This window comes from Pezoporus flaviventris, unplaced genomic scaffold, assembly GCF_033815535.1.
Source record: "Pezoporus flaviventris isolate CSIRO_AGI_PZ_B2104156 unplaced genomic scaffold, CSIRO_AGI_Pfla_v1 ptg000064l, whole genome shotgun sequence".
NCBI classification, from domain to species: domain Eukaryota; kingdom Metazoa; phylum Chordata; class Aves; order Psittaciformes; family Psittacidae; genus Pezoporus; species Pezoporus flaviventris.
Genome location: NW_026892612.1, coordinates 2,858,458 through 2,876,815, shown reverse-complemented (window position 1 = coordinate 2,876,815; position 18,358 = coordinate 2,858,458). Strand labels below are relative to the sequence as shown.

Here is an 18,358-nt window from a genome sequence, read left to right as displayed (position 1 = left end):
CAATGTCATTTGGTATCATCCATTGACATGACCAAGGCAATACATTGTCTCTGCTTTTACATTCATCCTTCAAGCAGTAAGCAACAACAAGCAAAACTACTACCTGACAGATGATAGCCCAACTCCTTTAAGCCCTGGGCTTAAAGACAGGAATCTCTGTTTTGTCTCTGTCTCATGCCAAACCAATTTAATCTTTCTGGGACAGAAATTTCTACATTTCACTTGAAACCTCCTCTGCTCTATTCTCAGTTGTTGAGAAAAAACTAGAGGCAAGAGGCTATGTCACAAGACAGTTGTTTCACACAGCAGCTTTCAACTTTTCACAGCTACATCAAACCATTACTGTTTTTAAAGAGACATTCAATCTTGATTTAAAAAATTAACTGATGAAGAGCCTACTATGTCTACTGCCAAACTAGTGGCTGATTACCTTGGCTGTAAACCTGCATGCACTGTATTTTCAATTTATCTTTTCCTGCCTCTAGTGCACAGCCTCTTTAGTCACCACTAGGTTAAAAATGCCCAAATCACATATTTTCTTCCTGTATAGACATGTGGTGATCAAGCTACCTCTCAATGTTCTTTAGAGCGATTCAGCTGGGTCCTTCAGGGCACTTTTGTTTTTAGGAAATTAAGTCACACAGGGAGTTCATTTTTAACCAGATACACAGTCATCTCTACAGCCTTTTTGAAGTGCTGCTTCTCCACATACAGTTTCTATCCTTCTTGTGTTTTAACGCCCTTCTACAGCATACAGACCATGATATAGTGTATGCAATCAAAAAAACAAGTGTTTTGCTAAGTCATTCAGATCTTTTCATCCTTGTCACTATTAAGCTCCGAAGATCACTAAACTAAGGCTTGATTTTAGACTTCTTCCAGAACATTGGTAAAAATGCTGCACACTAGAAGAAAAAAGGTATTTACAAGGACCCACTGAAAATAACCACACATAAAGATGCTCCTCAGGCACAGCATATTTTGTCCAGGCTTCATACTCTCGGAAGGGCTTGTACTAACATTATTGCAGGAAGAACTGGTGCAAAAGGGCAGCAAAATAGGGAAATACTGCAGGTTCTTTCAGAAGATCAGCTGCCTTTTAAGAATGGTTCAGTCAATAAAGGGGAAAAATTCATGTAACTTGCCAGCAAATAAATGAAGTCTGCCTCAAGGCAGGTTTAATTTGCACAGTGAAAATATTTCAATAACTAAGTATATATACTTACACTTGTATAATGAATAAAGTGTGCACATTTGAGCCAAAATCTTTCCCCATTTCTGGCTGATTCCATCATTTATCTTGGCTAGAATAATTCTTTACTCTGCTTGTATTTAGTATGTAACAGAGGTCTGATATTGTATGTATAGGAGAAAGAGTGTATCACAGTGTTTCACAGCAAGCACATGTCTACCTCCATAAACTACAGAATTAAGTGCAGAAATCACATGCACTACTTTTATGAACTGGACCCTGAATTTTTTTACAGGTAACAGATGTGGCATTACCTTGCCAATGTAGGGATATGATGACATGTTGGCTCTTTGTTCTCAATTTGATTACAGGAAAACTGCAGCCCCTAATTATAAGACCTTTCAATAGCTAAACAAACACATGCACTCAATAGAAAAAAGAAACAGGCATGATGGTAATATCACTGATAAACTGCAGGCTATGGTGATAAACTAGTGAGGCACTATAAATTATGTTTAAGCACCTTTTGTTAACTCAGCGAGGTGACTAACCCCAACATATGCAAACAGCAGAGTTTATCTGCCACTAATAAATGGTAGGCACTTTCAAATCTTTCTGAACAGAAGTGTTATTGGACAGTGTCCATCACAGGGCTCTAGAAATTTTGGGCACTTATTACTAGACCGTATACAGTGATCCAGGATCCAAATACAACCACACTACAACCAAATACAATCACAACCACACTGCATCTTGTGAAATCCAAATGCATGCAAAACCAGCCTCAAGCAGTGTTTCATTGCAGTTGAAAGAAAGTAAAGAGTAAATCCTTCAGTACAATTACTTTAGTGTACCGGCTTCCTCCACAAGCCTTGGCTGGACAAGTCTACCTTCTCCACATCCTCTGGCTTTACTGCCCCCTTTCTTCTACAGCTAAGTCTTTAGGACTTACTCCTCACAAGAGCAAAAGCAATCTGTTCCTTGAGATTAGCAACTCTAGCAGTGAGAAGAGTACATATAATGTATTAAAATAAGTAAGCCAGCAAGACCTTTACAACTATATATGTAAAACAGGAGTGTGAAGGAACAGGCTTTAAAGTGTAAAGCTGGAAATGTAGTTGGCCACTTTTACACTGTCCTAGTGACATAAAAGGACTGTAAAAGTTGTTTGGAGAATAGCCCTGATGAAGTCTGCAAAATGGCTCCATGCTACCTCACTTGTAGGCTTTAATACAGGGAGTGTGCTAGGGAACTGGGTTCCAGTTCACACAAAGGCAGAAGAGCTACCCTAAATTGTACTTGAGAACACCCAGAGACATTCCTGGCTGTATCAGGAATAACAACTGCAAGATGCGGTTGAAAAGAATTGATTTTTATCTTTTCAGTAATCTGATTAAAATTAAATTACTTGTTTAATACCTTCCTTCTATCAAATTAAAACAAACCCACAAACACCAAACGTCCCCAAATCCCTGAACAGTTCTGCTCATAGTCTACGGCTGCTTTTCCAAGTACTTTTAATGAATACTGCTTTTTAATGTACTGTGAATTTTGCTCTGCATTTACTGGTGCAATTAACATCACTTAGCTAAGAACCTTTCACCACTGCAAAACCATGGTGAGAAGTGATCACTGAAGATAAAATTACTTGAAAACTGAAGCACCAGCTATGATGTTTTTTTCTTCCAGAGCTCTACAGGATGATAATCAAGATTTTCAAGATGCTGTTCTTCAAGTTAAACACTTGAGTATATTTACTTTTAAATAGCACTGGCCACCCCAGAGTTACCACAGACTTTAATAAAGAGTTGTTCACTGCTCAGCAATTTTGAAAATCACACTGATTATCTCAGTCTTCAGTGGGGACTTGTTGGCCTCATGTTACATAACAGGTTTTAAAAATTCTGGCTTATGACAGCTGGTTTAGCACTCTAAAAAATTCAGGTTATGCAGGCAACTGAGACAGGCAATAAGACAATATGAGACAGGCAGAGAGACTGGCTATGTGGCCATCTGCTGCATTAAAACCAGCATAATTCAGCTAATGAAGAGCAGAAATAAAGAAGTAAAACTCTCATTCAATTCTGTCAACTTCAACAGCAGTGGAGTGAAACTTGTCTGTGTGTTAGATTTTTTTAGACAAAAATTTATCTAAGCAGCATAAAATCAGTGGTTCTAGTTTGTCATAATTAGTAAGGGATAGTGAGGGACCTGGACAACTCTGTGGTCATACATTAGAATTCCTTCTGTGCCCTTGCTTGCTCTAAGTCATGATGGAAATAGTCCTAGTGAATTTGTAAGCTGCAGGAGAGACTGAACCAGCTGGCCTCCCAGAAAGGCACAGTTACTTTGAACACGTAAACTGCACACAGCCGTTATTCCAATCCAAATAATTTAACAAACCAGATTTCAACCAAGAGGAAGATGAAGTACTCCATTGCAGTATCTGGTGGCAGAAACATTAATGGGCCATTCCTGGACAGAGTAGAACTGAAACAATTAACATTCTTTTAAAATAGCCAACTACATGCACATGCCCTGTTACACTAGCCTTTCTTATCTTAAGCTCAAAGCACTGAAGTTTACATTTTAGTCAATGTTTATGTGTACTTCATGTAGTAGAAAAATAAAAGCACTTGCACTTGATGAGGCTGATTTCAATTGTTTTTACGACTTCCATTAACCTACTAATTCAGGAACAAGTTTAAAAATCACCTATTGCAAAGTTCACAAAGACATACTTTTATTAAGTTAACATCTATGTCTTAAAATTCAGAATTGACTTTTAGCAAATAAATTAGAAAACTCGTACTGCTTTGTGAGTTTACTTAGCTGCCTGAAATTAAATGTATCTTTTATTTCACTGAATTATAAACTAATTCTATTGCTAATACCATTGTAATCCCAAATATATTTCATAGCAGAATTCTTACATTTTTTATCTATTAGAAAGCAGTGATCAACTATACAATGTAATATTATTGCATTTTGATACACTGTCCAATCAGAGTGTTAATTTTGATTTAGTGATAAATGATTTCCTGTACATCCACAGTATTAGTCTCTCTAACATGTTTAATCTAGAGCATTTGATAAAGTGATATTTCACCTTTGATTATTTGTATTGAAGGGTTTCCACCTATTTTGATGTGGGGCTCTGAAGGAGCCTTTAAAGAAGGGTATTTAGTATTCATGCATAAACAATGGTATTCTTGTCTGTGTATAATGTATCTATTTCAAAATGGTTTTTAACATTTAAATTTCCTTAAGTCCAAAGGCAAGTATATACTCATACTTCATAACCAACAAACACAAGTAAGCATGTACTCCCATGAGTTCTTTGAAAGCCCTTCTCTCAAACTCAGTGCTCATATCGATATGTGTGAATGAAACTGAACTGTGCAGTGGGAATTAAAAGCAGAAGAATGCCTGTAGCCTCAAAAATTCTTACTAGGAGCAGTTTGCGAGTGGATGAATGCCACTTCTAAGCACTGTGCCCATACACACATTGCAACCACACATTGCACATTGCAACCTACCAGTGATAGCAAGCCATGAATTTCTTTTGGATGGTGGAATTTTCTAGTTGTGTAAATACCAATAAATGCCCCTTTTTCTTATGGGTAGGATATAAAAAACACAAAGGAAACAAAACCAACAGAAAATAAATCCCTGGGCCCTATATATAGCTGATAAAGGCCAAGTAACTATGGGCCCTGTATCAGCAATGAAAGTCACAAATGATTTGAATACAGCAGAGTAACTGGGCTACTCTAACTTATGTTGAAGACTTGTCTGATAAATCTATATTCAGCATTCAAGAAAACAGATTCCTCTACAAGGAGACTATAACATTTTAAATGTGACACATGCACTTTGATGCAGTTTTGTTATCTTTTTCCACAAAAGACTGTGCCTAGCAAATACCTAGCTTTGTTTAAAGCACTGATTACAGTGCTTTACACAACAGCTTAAAACACTGATTACAGTGTTTTCTGGTGACAGGAAGGGATTCTATAGGTACATTGAGGTACTGGAGCACGTCCCGTGTGAAGACAGGCTGAGAAAGTTGGGGCTGTTCAGCCTGGAGAAGAGAAGGCTGCATGGAGATCTCATAGCAGCCTTCCAGTATCTGAAGGGGGCCTATAGGGATGCTGGGGAAGGACTCTTCATTAGGGACTGTAGTGATAAGACAAGGGGTAACAGGTTAAAACTTAAACAGGGGAAATCTAGATTGGATATAAGGAAGTTCTTTACTGTGAGGGTGGTGAGGCACTGGAATAGGTTGCCCAGGGAAGTTATGAATGCTCCATCCCTGTCACTGTTCAAGGCCAGGTTGGACAGAGCTTTGGGTGATATGGTTTAGTGTGAGGTGTCCCTGCCCATGGCAGGGGGGTTGGAACTAGATGATCTTAAGGTCCTTTCCAACCCTAACTATTCTATGATTCTACGATGCTCTTTACAGCTCTGCCTTCACACTAAAAGCAGTGAGATGTTCCAGGGTAAATAAAGTTGGAAAACAGTCAAGGCAGTATAATGAACTGCAAGCATTCTGAACTCACCAAGTCCAAATAAGGGTTAGAGCCATACCTGGAGTCTTGAAATTTCTCAGCTGAGATGGAGTGTCACAGATTTCCAAAATCCAGTCACCTGCTGCTTTTTCACTCCAGCAGTGAGTAGTCATAAACTCCCAGTTTTTGAATCCTTCCATGGAATGATCAAATAGCCTAAAATAAATAATGACATTATTTTGAGTGAACCGTTTTATTTGGGGAGCTAAGGCTCCCAAGTCTGAAATATCTTGAATGATACACTAATTAGCCAGTTCATTCAATCGTGCCTTTACATAATGTTGCTCATAATGGATTTCCCACACATATTTCAAGTACATTCAACAGTTTCTTGTTTTGATAGAAAAGATTCTTCACGTGTCATCATTTGTGTAATGTGAAAAAGAACGGAAAAATAATTTATTGAAAAAAACCAACCCAAACTGCAAAACTAATACTGTTTAATAGGATTCATGTGTCTTGGGAAAAGTGCATACAATACAGCATATATTTTGCTTTAGCAGCATGACACAAATACAAACAACTCTTAAGCAGGAAAATTGCTGTAACATTTATTTTTGGCTTTGGATTGGAATACTTCAGAGCAGTTTAAAAGCAGTAAAAAATATGAAGTGACTGAGACAACATTACCAATTCAATATATGTGACTTGTATGGAAATAAAACGTCACTGAGGGATTGGTCTCAGTCCTCAAATGACCTAGGTATAACTCTCTTCAAACCCTTGACAGAATTAAGTTTGGGTAAAACTGAAAGATTAATGGCATCTAACCATCAACATTAACATAATTTCATTACCCAGGTCGTGGGTGAAGAGGTTTGAGTTTAGGCCTGGATCATGATAATTTCCAGTATGGGGCCTCAGTTCAGAGGGTGCAATGGAATGCTGATCCCATAAGGGAAGAGGAAGGAGATTTTGTTATCTAAAACTGGAGTTTATTAATGAGATTTTAGAAAGACAAAAGAGAATTTGTGTTTTTTTTTCCAGTGCTCACGGGATCACTGAAACAACATCAGGCACTGAAGCAACAGGAGGTTGCCTGGTACCCCAAAATTGATGAGAGGTGCACTCTAATCAAGACTTTAGCCTCCAATAAAACAACACAGCTCAGCTTTGAAAAATACACACAATTCATAAGTAGGAAAATTGCTGTAACATTTATTTATTATATACAACCATGTATATTTATGTCTATATATTTCTATAGAGATATATAGATATACACAGATATCTATTACATATATTTTTATCTATATGTGCATATATATAAGTATGTATATATATTTATCACTGCTTTAATTTGCTGTTTGTGTGAAAATTCCACTGGTAATAGCAATGCTTAAATACTCATAAACCAAGATCTTTCAGTAGAAAATCCAAAAGATTTAAAACCCTTTTCCATAAAACAGAGAAAAGGTTGGCATTAGACTACAAAAATATTAGGGTATTTTGCACTTACATGGTTCTTAACTGTTATTTTCTAAGCTAATTTCAAGCTTTATTCTCAAAAGGTTGTAAAATTCAGCAGACACTGGGAAAGCAGGATACTTTTGTAGCAATGTATGTGTCAATTTCTAGTAAAAATCACCACACAGAGTGTGAATAAATGCCCTATTTCTTGTCAAAACTTTGGTAAATCAGAGCCATAGGGTCAGGTACTGTGTATTCACACTTTCTGCAATAGGACCTGTATAGACCTGCATGCTACATGCCTGGTGCACTTTATAGGACTCAGCCCAATGCTGAAATGCTGATGTGCAACTTTTCCCCATTTTTAATGAATGTATAATAATATTTTTTATTAGCATTGATAACAAACATATATTTAGAATTTGGCTTCATTTTCTCAGTTAATTGTGCGGTATTTTTTCTAATGCAGTTCTGTGCCTTTGTGTACGTCAGTCTGTATGTGTGTGTATATATTTTTCTTCTGCCAGCAGAACTGGCCTGTTTCATTTCACTGTTAAATCAGTTGTGTGAATGCAGCAAATCTCACAAACACATGGCACACATCATTTACTGAAAGGGTAGAAATTATTACACAGTTATTATTCAGTGTTTACACATGGGTATGTTCAATTTAAGTCATTATGTAGGATATTTCCAACAGTTCGTCAAATTGTCATACTGTGTTTTGCTGATAACTAATGTATTAGTTTCTAAACACCCTGTTAATCTGTCAAGGTAGTAGTACTCCTCTTTGCCATTGTGGCAACTAAATTTTATAGTATTATGTAAGTACTGTGCAATTATATTATAAATTCAGTATTCACTGGGCTTCCATTCACATACATAGAAACACAAGTTGCTGTTTATTTTTACTGTAATTAGCCAAATGTTCCCCATGGTATTTTTTATTTGTCACACTTTTGAATTTTAAATTGCTGTCAGATTTCCATTTTAGCACTGCATCATTTTAAGTAATTTGGGAGGAAGAGAAAAAAATTCATTATGACCTTATCACAGGTGAACTTCCCTTCCTCCATTTACCTAAAAATACACTATGGCTGTAACTATAAGCATTCACATCTACAACTGAAATAGGGAAAACATGGTTATATTCTTTCAGAGAAAATTGACTAGTTTTTAAAAGAATTCTTTGGGAAAGATCTGAATTTTATGAAGTAAAGTTTAAACTGGAATCTTTCAATGCGTGAACGGTGTTTCTACAAGATGCTACAAATAAGTCAAAAAGCTACTGACAGATCAAAAGAAAAGCTAAAAAAAAAAAGATACTGCCTCTGAGGCTGTCTGTACACAAGTATTTTTGTGTTGCTCTGCTTTTGCACTAAACTCTAAAATCAAAGAACCTGTGAGGCAGTTCATGGATTTCCCTTTCAGCAGTATAAAATAAATGAATCAAGCGATTAAATGTTCAGGTGTACTTTTCCTTATTCAGAAAGAAATACAAATGGAATAGAATATCTTAAGGAGCATGGAGCCAGGCTATATAGTTAATTGACGTTGTCATTTTCATATTGAGACTAAATCAAAATTCATATCAAGGACACATGCAGAGCTTATAGTGGACTAGTAAATTATTAGTATAGTGTCTGATGAAGTGTTATTTGAGTATTACAGGTTACTACTTGTTAAAATGGTTAAATATGATTATTAGAATGATTTGATAATTCTTATGACCACGATTATATGCACCTGCATCATCTGTACTCATGCATGTAACATGAATGACCAAAGTGAGCCAGAGCATTTGAATCTTTATAACTTATTTTCATAACTGTAACAGACGGCCAGATCTGTTATTCAGTTACTCACATAATCTCTTATTAACAGGACATTCAAGTTACAGTCGATGTGACTATATGCCTGCTCACAATGAACAGCATTATATTTAAAAATAATGACTCTTTTCTCTGAGAAATTTTATGACATACTCCTCATGTGCCATATACAGGTCTGTATATGAATATACATATCACAGAGTGTACAGTTAAAATAATTACTTCCTTAAAACAAATTCAAGAGCCTAGAAATCGCACCACATTTCTATCTAAAAATATAACCTCAAGTAGAAATGTTAGTCTGTAATCAAACGCTGAACCCAGAGGAAGACAATGAGCCACTTTCTTGTAATTTGACAAGTAGGAACATAAAGCTCGTCTCCCAGAAATAAATCTACTAGTGTCAAAAAAACAACCAAACAAGTGTGCCAGCTTTTTAGCAAAGAATGAGTGAGTTCCTAAATGCTCAGAATTTGTTTTAATTTTTAAATTCATGTGTGAAAAGGCCGTGGGGTAGGGGATCCATTAGGCAACACCACCATTGCTCATCATGAAAAATAAAAGGTGTATGCAAAAAAAGAGTTTTTTTATTATCAAGAACTTTTTTTTTTTTTTATCAACTCAGAAGGTGCAGCTGCAACTGTCTGGCAGCCTTACTTGTATATTGAACTGATCACACCAAGAACCAGGAAGCCCCACAAGCAGATGGCTGGGGCTGCAGTGGAGTAGCTGGCAAGAAAAGGCTATTTTCTCCTCTGTAGTAGAAATCTTTGTTTATGGTGTGCTCCAGCCTACTAAAATGGCAGGCAAGCACAACTTGTCCACTAGTCTAATTGGCCACATGATTTCAGGTGAGCTTTATTTACAGCTTGAAAAGAGTACAGCATGCCTCATCAAGCTTCACATGTGAAAATGCTTGGATCAATTACTCTTAGAGCAGCTCTTCTCCATAGGGTTCAACCACCAGCTGTCTGTGAGAAATAGCCCCTGAGGAACTGCAGACAGCTCAAAGTGACTTAACAAAGCTTCATCCAGACTCTACTGCTTACCTGCACTGAAGAACTCAAAGAAAAAAGAAACGGTCAGAAAGCATACAGGCACTTCATAAGCTTTCTCACCTGCATGTGTCAAGGAAGATCACTTAAAACTTCTGGATATGGATCTAAAGATATATTTAAAATCTATGCATACACATATTTTACTTTTTTTCTTTTAATTTCCATATTACATCTGGTTATCACAGTTACTTTCATGAAACAACGGAGATCTTTGAGCTGTCATGATAAAGTTCTTTTGAGACTAGCATGAACAGTAGGGTACAGTGCCTGCCAGCCTGAACTAGTGGATATTACAGCAACTGCAATCTTTAAATATCGAGAACTTGACCTCAGAGACTACACATATCCACATGAAATGCTCCATCATGACCTATAGACTTGTCAGGCTGTTGAGCTCCACATACCACACTGGTCAGCCAGCTATATAGCTGATACTTACTGTGATTTCCTATTGAATTTGCAATAAACCTTCAGAAACCTCACTCTAAATAGGCAGAAATCCTTATACAAGAGTAGGAATGAACCTGGTGTGGAACATACAGACTTTTCCTGCACTATCCTAGGTTTGAAAAGAGACATCTGATTAGGGTAAGGGCAGTAGCAGACACTGTCCATCACATAATCCAGTTTATTCCAAGTGAAACTCAATTTAGTAAGTGTTACAGTACGATTGATGAGGGCCTAGTTTTTGTAAGGCTGGGAAAAGAGTATTTAGTTCTCACTATAGTAGCTGGGACAAACCTACCTGCAGGAAGTAGAAATACCAAGCATTATTCCACAGCTTCATTGAAACAGCCCCCCTCTTTTCTATTTGGTTCAATACAGACCTCAGAAGCTGAGACATTTAGCTGGATTCTAAATATGTCCTTAGCCAGTTGTCCTCAATACTGCTTTAACTATGGAAAATTAGATCAAACTTTTAATGACTGGTTCTAATTTTCCATTAAAACAACTTGAGGTACTGAATTCTAAAAGCCAATACATGCCTACACTGTAAATCCCTTATTAATTCTTTACTAGTCTCAGTCCTCAGAGAAAGTCCTGCGTCGCTCTAGATCCCAGACATATTGTACTTCATTCTTCTTGCACTTAGAGCAAATTTCAGGATCAGTTTTACTAACAGGGAGGGTAGTATCACCTACATGAATTCATTTACACTTTTCTGCAAGTGCAAAAAAACCCCAACCCTGTCTTTTCTGCAGAGCTGAGAAAATCAACATTATTTTTTCCCTCTTAGATTGAAAAGGAGTGTTTACTATTTTTTTTATAATTAATGCATCTGTAGTATCTCCAGAGCTCCCTGCCCTATCTACTGTTAATACTGAAAGATCTTTAGAGGTATTGATGTTGCAATTACAGTTCAAGGGCTGGTTGGTAGAAGGGTAGTGGGATGTCTATTCACTCTCCCTGTCTCCTACACCTCCTCTGCAAAAACATAAATAGATAACTGGAATGAAATAAAACATAGCAAGTAAGAATTATGAGAAACGGTTTTCTGAGGATTTCTTCATCCTGTAGGCATAATACAAGCAGAATATTGTTTGTTCGCCCTGGACTTAACAGCACCACAGAGTCCTTTCTTGTTACTTATAACAGTGAGACTCAGCATAAAGTTTGGCCCTATCCTTTTCATCATATTTGGATACATAATATTTTGGAATTTTCATTAAAGAATAATGTGTAAACTGCAATAAGGACATAAGACAGACTGGTCTAGAAATCAAAATGTGGTCCTATAAAAAAAGGTTTCCTCTTTTGGTATGCAAACCTTTTTATGAAGCAAACTAGCAAGTAAGATCAAATGAGAATGCTCTGTTTTTGCTCTAAGAGTTTCCTGCATAGGAGGGTATTATTAAAATTTACTGATTATCTAAGGTTTCATGATAGGAAAAAGATGGTCATGAAAATACTTCCTTTTGTTACTGAAAAGAGGTATTATTAATGTCCATGCCATATAAGCATAGGAAGCTAGTGGCCTGGAAACTTGCCATCACGTGGCTAAAAAATTTCAGTTACACAGTTCAAATGGCAGCAGCTGCTTTAAATTTAAAGGGCAAGAATTAAACAAGCCAAGACTTCAGTGGGAGACAAATGAGCCCTAAGTTTGCTTCTTCTATCGTCTAACCTCCATAGCCCGCCCTGTACTGAGTGTTTGTTAGAACTGACCTTGTCATGTCTCAAAAACACTGAGAAACCCATGCTGCCAAATCCAATAGCCAATTGTTTTTTAAAAGGGGATACTGTTCCTGTTTGGACTTAACTGTAGCCTCATCCTCAAACCAGACAGTGCTTTCCAAGCCTGTATTTTCCTCTGCTGCAGCACATCCAATGTAATCATGTTTAGTTCTTTCCAAACAACAAAGCAGATGTTCCCTGTAATGCAGTTTTTGAAAAATGCACATGAGGCTCAAGCCAGTGACAGTGTAATCCACCAAATGCCTGCAAAGGAATCCACAGTGCCTCTGACTAACAAGTTTTCTTACTGAAGTCATTTTGGGGGATGCCAACATTAAGGATAAAATATGCAGAAAAAAGGCCAAATAATGCCTTGAGGGACCTACTCGTCAATGCACCAGAAACTACACAATGACTCTTCTTCCAGAATTGGTGAAGAAGAGCACATGTGTAAAATATACCTTTTGCACTTTAAGACATTTTACCAACAAACTGTTTCAAATTAAACCCAGATGAAAAGCAGTAAAGCAATGAGGTTTTCCCCGGGTTCAGTAAAAACAGCTGGTAATGCTGCTATTAATCATGTATGTGTGCATTAAAAAGTCTTGTATGTCTGAGAAAAGCATCTCAGTCAGGTAGCAGCAATGTACAACAGCCTCTGGGACCTTTGCCTATAGGAAAAAATCCCAGAATACTTGCTACCAATGCATCTCTGCATGCTGCTCATGCTTGAATGCATTTATTCTTATGCCCTCATCAATAACAATTTAAAATTCAAATGCCTCATGACTGCATTCTCATATTAGTGAATAAGAACACTCCTACTCTGAGTTTTATTTTCTAACATGATGCTAAAACATATACACTCAACAATGCTTAGTATACTACTAATTGCAAGACCATGTTAAGACTTCTTGCAAGACCAAATGAACCAAGCCTCGAAACACTATTTTTTGAAGTACTGTACCATATCCATCACTTTACCCAAAAAAAGGGATTGTGAAGACTACAGGTATTTCAGACCTAGGGTTTGCGAAGTACCTTTATTCCTTAATGTTAGTAGCCTAGAGTTGTTTGTTTTAGCCAAATGTGACTGACAAGTCAGTGTACCTCTGAAGCTTGCATGGGAATTTCCTGTGCAAATGTGTAAGTAAGTATTCACTCTGTCATTAATAATTTATTTTTTTGGAAAGTAGCAAACATTAAGAGGCCTTTCAGTTTGTTTTTTGTTTTTTTTTATGGTTAGCTTTCTGACAGTGTAGGATAAGATACAGCTTAAGATCACCTTATTTTAATACATATATTTGTGTTCTCTCTTTCTACCATAGGTACAGAAAATAATTTCTTTCAAGGTGTAGGGGTTACGAAGAGATGGAATGACTTAAACTTTGTACCTATTCCACATACCAGTCATCACCAGAGGGGATCTGTGAATACTGGAATGTCTTTATCTCCCACTTGCTGTGAGTCAGCTGCAAGACATGAAAGCCTAGAGCCAAAAGTTAGCTGTGTTAAGACCACTGGGTTTACACGAGATTGTTTTGTTTGGATATCTAGTTGGAGGACTTTCAACTTTTTTTTTTTTTTTAATATTTTGAAGCATGGAAGAACTGCTGCATAAAAATTGAATAGAAAACCAAAGAAGGGTTTCTTCGAACAGAAAAACAAAAGACTGTTTCATAACTCCTTAGAGGGCAGAAGTCTGCCTCTGCACTGTTTAGCATATGACACATTCGTTGTTCAGTGTGACAGGGACATACATAGACATGTACATACATAGACATGTGCTCTGTTAGCAAAGCTCTGACAACATGCATAATGAAACACATGAGATATTCTAGAAGGTGCCAAAATTCCAGGACAACTTTCTCCATTTGACGAATTAATGTCTAAAGCTTAAAGAGTATTTTCAGTATACACTTTCTTTTAAATTAACCTAATCTCTCACAAAAATACGGGCTCACACTTCCATCAGAATCAAGTCCATCTGAACTCCAGAACAGGTCCTTCCATTCAAGAAGAAAGGTAAGTCCTTCTACCACTGAGGATGGGAAGACATGCAAGTCTCCAGGACTAGATAGTCACTATACCAGCAAATCTGGCTAGGCGAATGTGATTGACAAGACAGCCTGGAAACCAAGCCACTCCCACTTCACTAAAAGCTCTGAAGAGTAGGACTGGGAATATAAATGTTTGTGAAGACTTCAGCATGATGGCAGCAGAGTTCTTACAACATAGGTTTGACAGATGGCAACATTCATTGTTTCTGAGATACACAACATCAGCTAACATAAATTTTAGTGTGGGAGCCATGCTCTGTGTCCAGCAGAACGGCAGTTACCTAAAGAAATTCTCCCTATCACACTATGGTCCCATCAGGAAGAAGAATTTTTGGCCAGTTAGAATGATAGAAAGATTTCTTACTGTAACTTATTTGAACATTTGAAAATGGGGTAGAGTTTGAGAAGGTTTCTGGCATTTCTTAGTGCTTTAACCATCTCTGGTAGGAGGCAGGTCTTGAACACTGATTTAGCAAGATTTATCTGGGAAGGACTGCCAATGCTCTCTTTCAAGAAAGAAGAGTTCTGCTAGTAGACCAAAGAAATGGAACTATTATTGAGAAGTCTTTCAATTTGCTGAGGAGAAATACTAATGACGCACCAGGTACTGAAATTGCACTAATGCTGGAAATGCTGCACTGGATAAAGAGATACTTGTTTGAGTCCAGTCTGGATAAAAAGAAACTATCTGATGTACTGTCATCATTCCTCCAAGAACATAATACAGAAGTGACAGGATGAGAAAAATGCCTGGTCTTTCTGAGTGGTTATTGTTAGAATAGCTGGACATTCATAAGCAAGTATCCGTCACAGGTCCATGGGATAAAGAAAACGGCTGACTTAAAAATTGTAATAGGCTGCTTACAAATTAATTTCAAAGTACTAGTGCAACTTCTTGTTGCATCTTTGAGTTCATTTGAACTTCACTTTCCCCATTTCTCTCAGAAAAAGAATAATTAGCCTGTGTCTGCCAGCAAACCTACTGTAACAACTTGATTGTTCCTTGCTGATGCTGCAGTCTTGGTGCAGGCTTTGCGCTCTGGCTGGACTGTGAAGTTGTGTTGTCATACCATACCTGTTGGCCAACAGCTGTGACCTAGTTCCAGAAGGAGAGGTTAGGTAAATTGCCAAGTCTCCACGTCGAGGGTGAGTAATAGTGATGCGCACAACGACATGCTCCAAGTAGATCACATGGTGGTTAGGGTTATCTGAACAGCCAGTGGCTTTGTAAATTGAACGGACAATGCTGTCAGGTCGTATTGTTCTGTAATGTAAGCATGTAAAACAACATCAGCATTTCTTGCTTGTTCTATAAAGTAAGGCAACCACATCTTTTGCTTAGCAGTGAATGACAGTGCCGGACAATTGTTTCTGACAAGTCAGTAGCCTATAGCTGTTCAACACATTAGCTGAAACTATCACTACAGGATAATTATTGTACTGCAGCTAAACACGACTACCTGGGTTTCTGTTAAGTGTGTACACATGCTGAAAGAGTACAGTGAAAAACCTGTAATGGGAATATGCTTTTGGGACAGAATGTATCTGTGGATAAGCTGAGAATTGTTGGGATTGTCACAGGATCACAGCTGCTTGTTAAGCCCCAGGAAATGCCTGGCATAGCCATCCTTGCTTATGTAATAGCAAGTATTACATGTTAACTGCACTAAATGGCATCTGACTCAACTGGTTTAAATTGGCTCAATATCCTTGGAGACTATATCAGTTATAGATCAAACTTGATCAAACAATAACCTTAATGCTTTGGAAGTGTGCTTTATGACCGATACTATCTCTTTATTCACAGGGTGAACATGCAGAATTTTGCTACTAAGCCTTGTTCTACAGAAACCCTATTTTAGCCATCAGAGAGCAGTTTAGACTTAGTGTCTGAGCTAGAGAGTCCTCTGAGACTGTTTGAAAGAGATACATGCATATTTTAATGAAAAGAATATTTGCTTGTTAGACCTTGTACCGGTAAATCCGTACTCATTTTACAAAGGTGTCTGCAGTGCACTCAAACAAACATTCTTCTTTGGTGTACCATCTACACCAGAACTAATCATTATCCAGCCTGGCTTGTTCTATACCTTCAGTTTCTGGGGTATTATTGAAACTAGGGCTTTTTTCCAAGCATCACAGGGAACAATGTTTACAGGCAAATGACCTGACATCTCTGAAGGTGACAGAGCTCCCCAGTATGGCTTTCAAATGACCCATTATACACAGTTCAAGAGAGGGGTAAATTATACCCAATTTCTTTCCACAACTTTATGCCAGCAAGAGTTTTGGCAGCGGATATTACTTGATTTGCCGATCTGTGTTCTCCACACACACATGCTGTGGAGGGACCGTTGTCCACTTTTCTGCTTCTATCACCATTGCTTCCGCATCCATCAGTCCAAATCCATAGAGGTGGCTCACTGCAAGGTACAAACAAAATGGTTGCAATTATAGCATAAAACCTTGTTTTATATCACAGAGTAATTCCAGAGTGTCAAACAGTAGCTGCTTTCTTTCTAATTCTTCCTTGCTTTTACACAAAGCCCCAAAGTCTCTTTGCCATAAGAGTATATCTGATTTGTTCACTGGATCTGTTCACTGATTACATTGCAGAAGTAGCAAATGACCATCATGAGCAACACTCCCTTATCATGAGAAGTGTGGACCAGAACTGCAGAATGCCAGGGAGTCCAGGTGCCTCTGACTGCCCTTTGTTCGTGTGCTTTAATTCAGCTCAGTCCTCTTATATGACATATTTAAAGGCCAAAAGAACTGAGGAGGGTTACTTATGTTACTCAAATACCAAACACATGTATGTCCGTAAATATCAAGGTAACTAAAACAATAAATTAAAGAAGGAACAGACTGACTTTTGTAACTGCTGTATGGTCTTAACTTTCCTGACTGTAAGTAGCACGTGTATACTTTCCTGTTCCTGTATGCAGTATGGTTGCCAATGGTCAGTTAACCAGATATATCTAGTATCCCTCTCCATCTGCGTGATGAGGGTGAAGAGCAATGGTACTTGAAGACCAGGGCCCTAAAGATAACCCGATTCTCATGCATAGTCTATGTCAGAAAGAGTCCTTCCTCTACCTCCTTTGTAGATCTGCAGATGAAGGACAGATCTGCAGACGAAGTTAGTGCTGGAGAGAGCTATTAACACTGCTGTCAACCTCTGATACAACCTACTGCGTGCATTGCATACACAGTGATACTAAGCATCCATGCTTGAAGGTTAGCACTCCGTTAGTGCTCATTCCTGGATGTTTCATCCTCACCTCTATCTGCCTACAAATTTAACTTAACACCTGAATGCCACCAATTCAAAGAAGCAGAAGGCTTTAAGGAATCATCTTTCTTAGGGTACAAAAAAATTCAGCTTTCAAATGCCCAAGACGTAGACAAGGTGAAGTATTTCCAACAGACTTGTGCCAATTGTTTCACATTTTTTTTTAATTTTAAGATACTTAACTTGATGCAGTTATTACAATAGTTCCACCAGTTCAAAAAGGCTGAAAGTTTCACTTACTGAATGAGCTGTGGTTTTTGATTGCTGTTCAATCAGTACGTTCGCTTACAACTGGATTTTGATGAATTAGAATAGCTGCTAGCTGTTGTTTTATTGTGACAAGTCAGTGCTCTTGATGAAGTTCTGACAGTAGAAGGTGAAAGAAAAAATCTTCCAGAGGGAGGAATTTAGATCATAAATATTAATAAATCAGTTTGCCTTGTTACCACAGACAGTGGTACCAGAAAACCCTCAGAAAAATGTAAGTGCTATTTTAATCAGTAACGCGACAAGGCATAGTGTAAGTCTTTCCAACTTCGCTTTGCAGAGGCTTTGTGAAAGCAGCCTCTTTTCATTGCCAAACCAGAATTCAAAGGACCACATCCAAAAACCCCAACCATGTAAAACAAGTAACAGTTCAAAGCATAAATGCAATCAGTGCTTAAGGATCCCATCTTCCAAATACGGCAGTAACTAATACTGTATTAAAATGCCAACTGAAGAGGGTTCCTCAATGGAAAATACTGCAAGGCATAACGACTGTGT

At 37.7% G+C, this 18,358-nt stretch overlaps 1 protein-coding gene across 2 annotated transcripts in view; it reads right to left on the bottom strand.

The window, feature by feature from the left end:
* Positions 1-18,358, bottom strand: part of PCSK5 (proprotein convertase subtilisin/kexin type 5) — a 259,399-nt gene that overhangs the window by 79,087 nt on the left and 161,954 nt on the right. For both annotated transcript variants that reach the window (XM_061470825.1, XM_061470826.1), the window contains exons 11-13: positions 16,604-16,721; positions 15,374-15,562; positions 5,783-5,919 (exon numbers count right to left, since the gene is read on the bottom strand). In XM_061470825.1, coding sequence (XP_061326809.1) covers positions 5,783-5,919; positions 15,374-15,562; positions 16,604-16,721 — 444 coding nt within the window. The remainder of the gene's footprint in view (positions 1-5,782; positions 5,920-15,373; positions 15,563-16,603; positions 16,722-18,358) is intronic.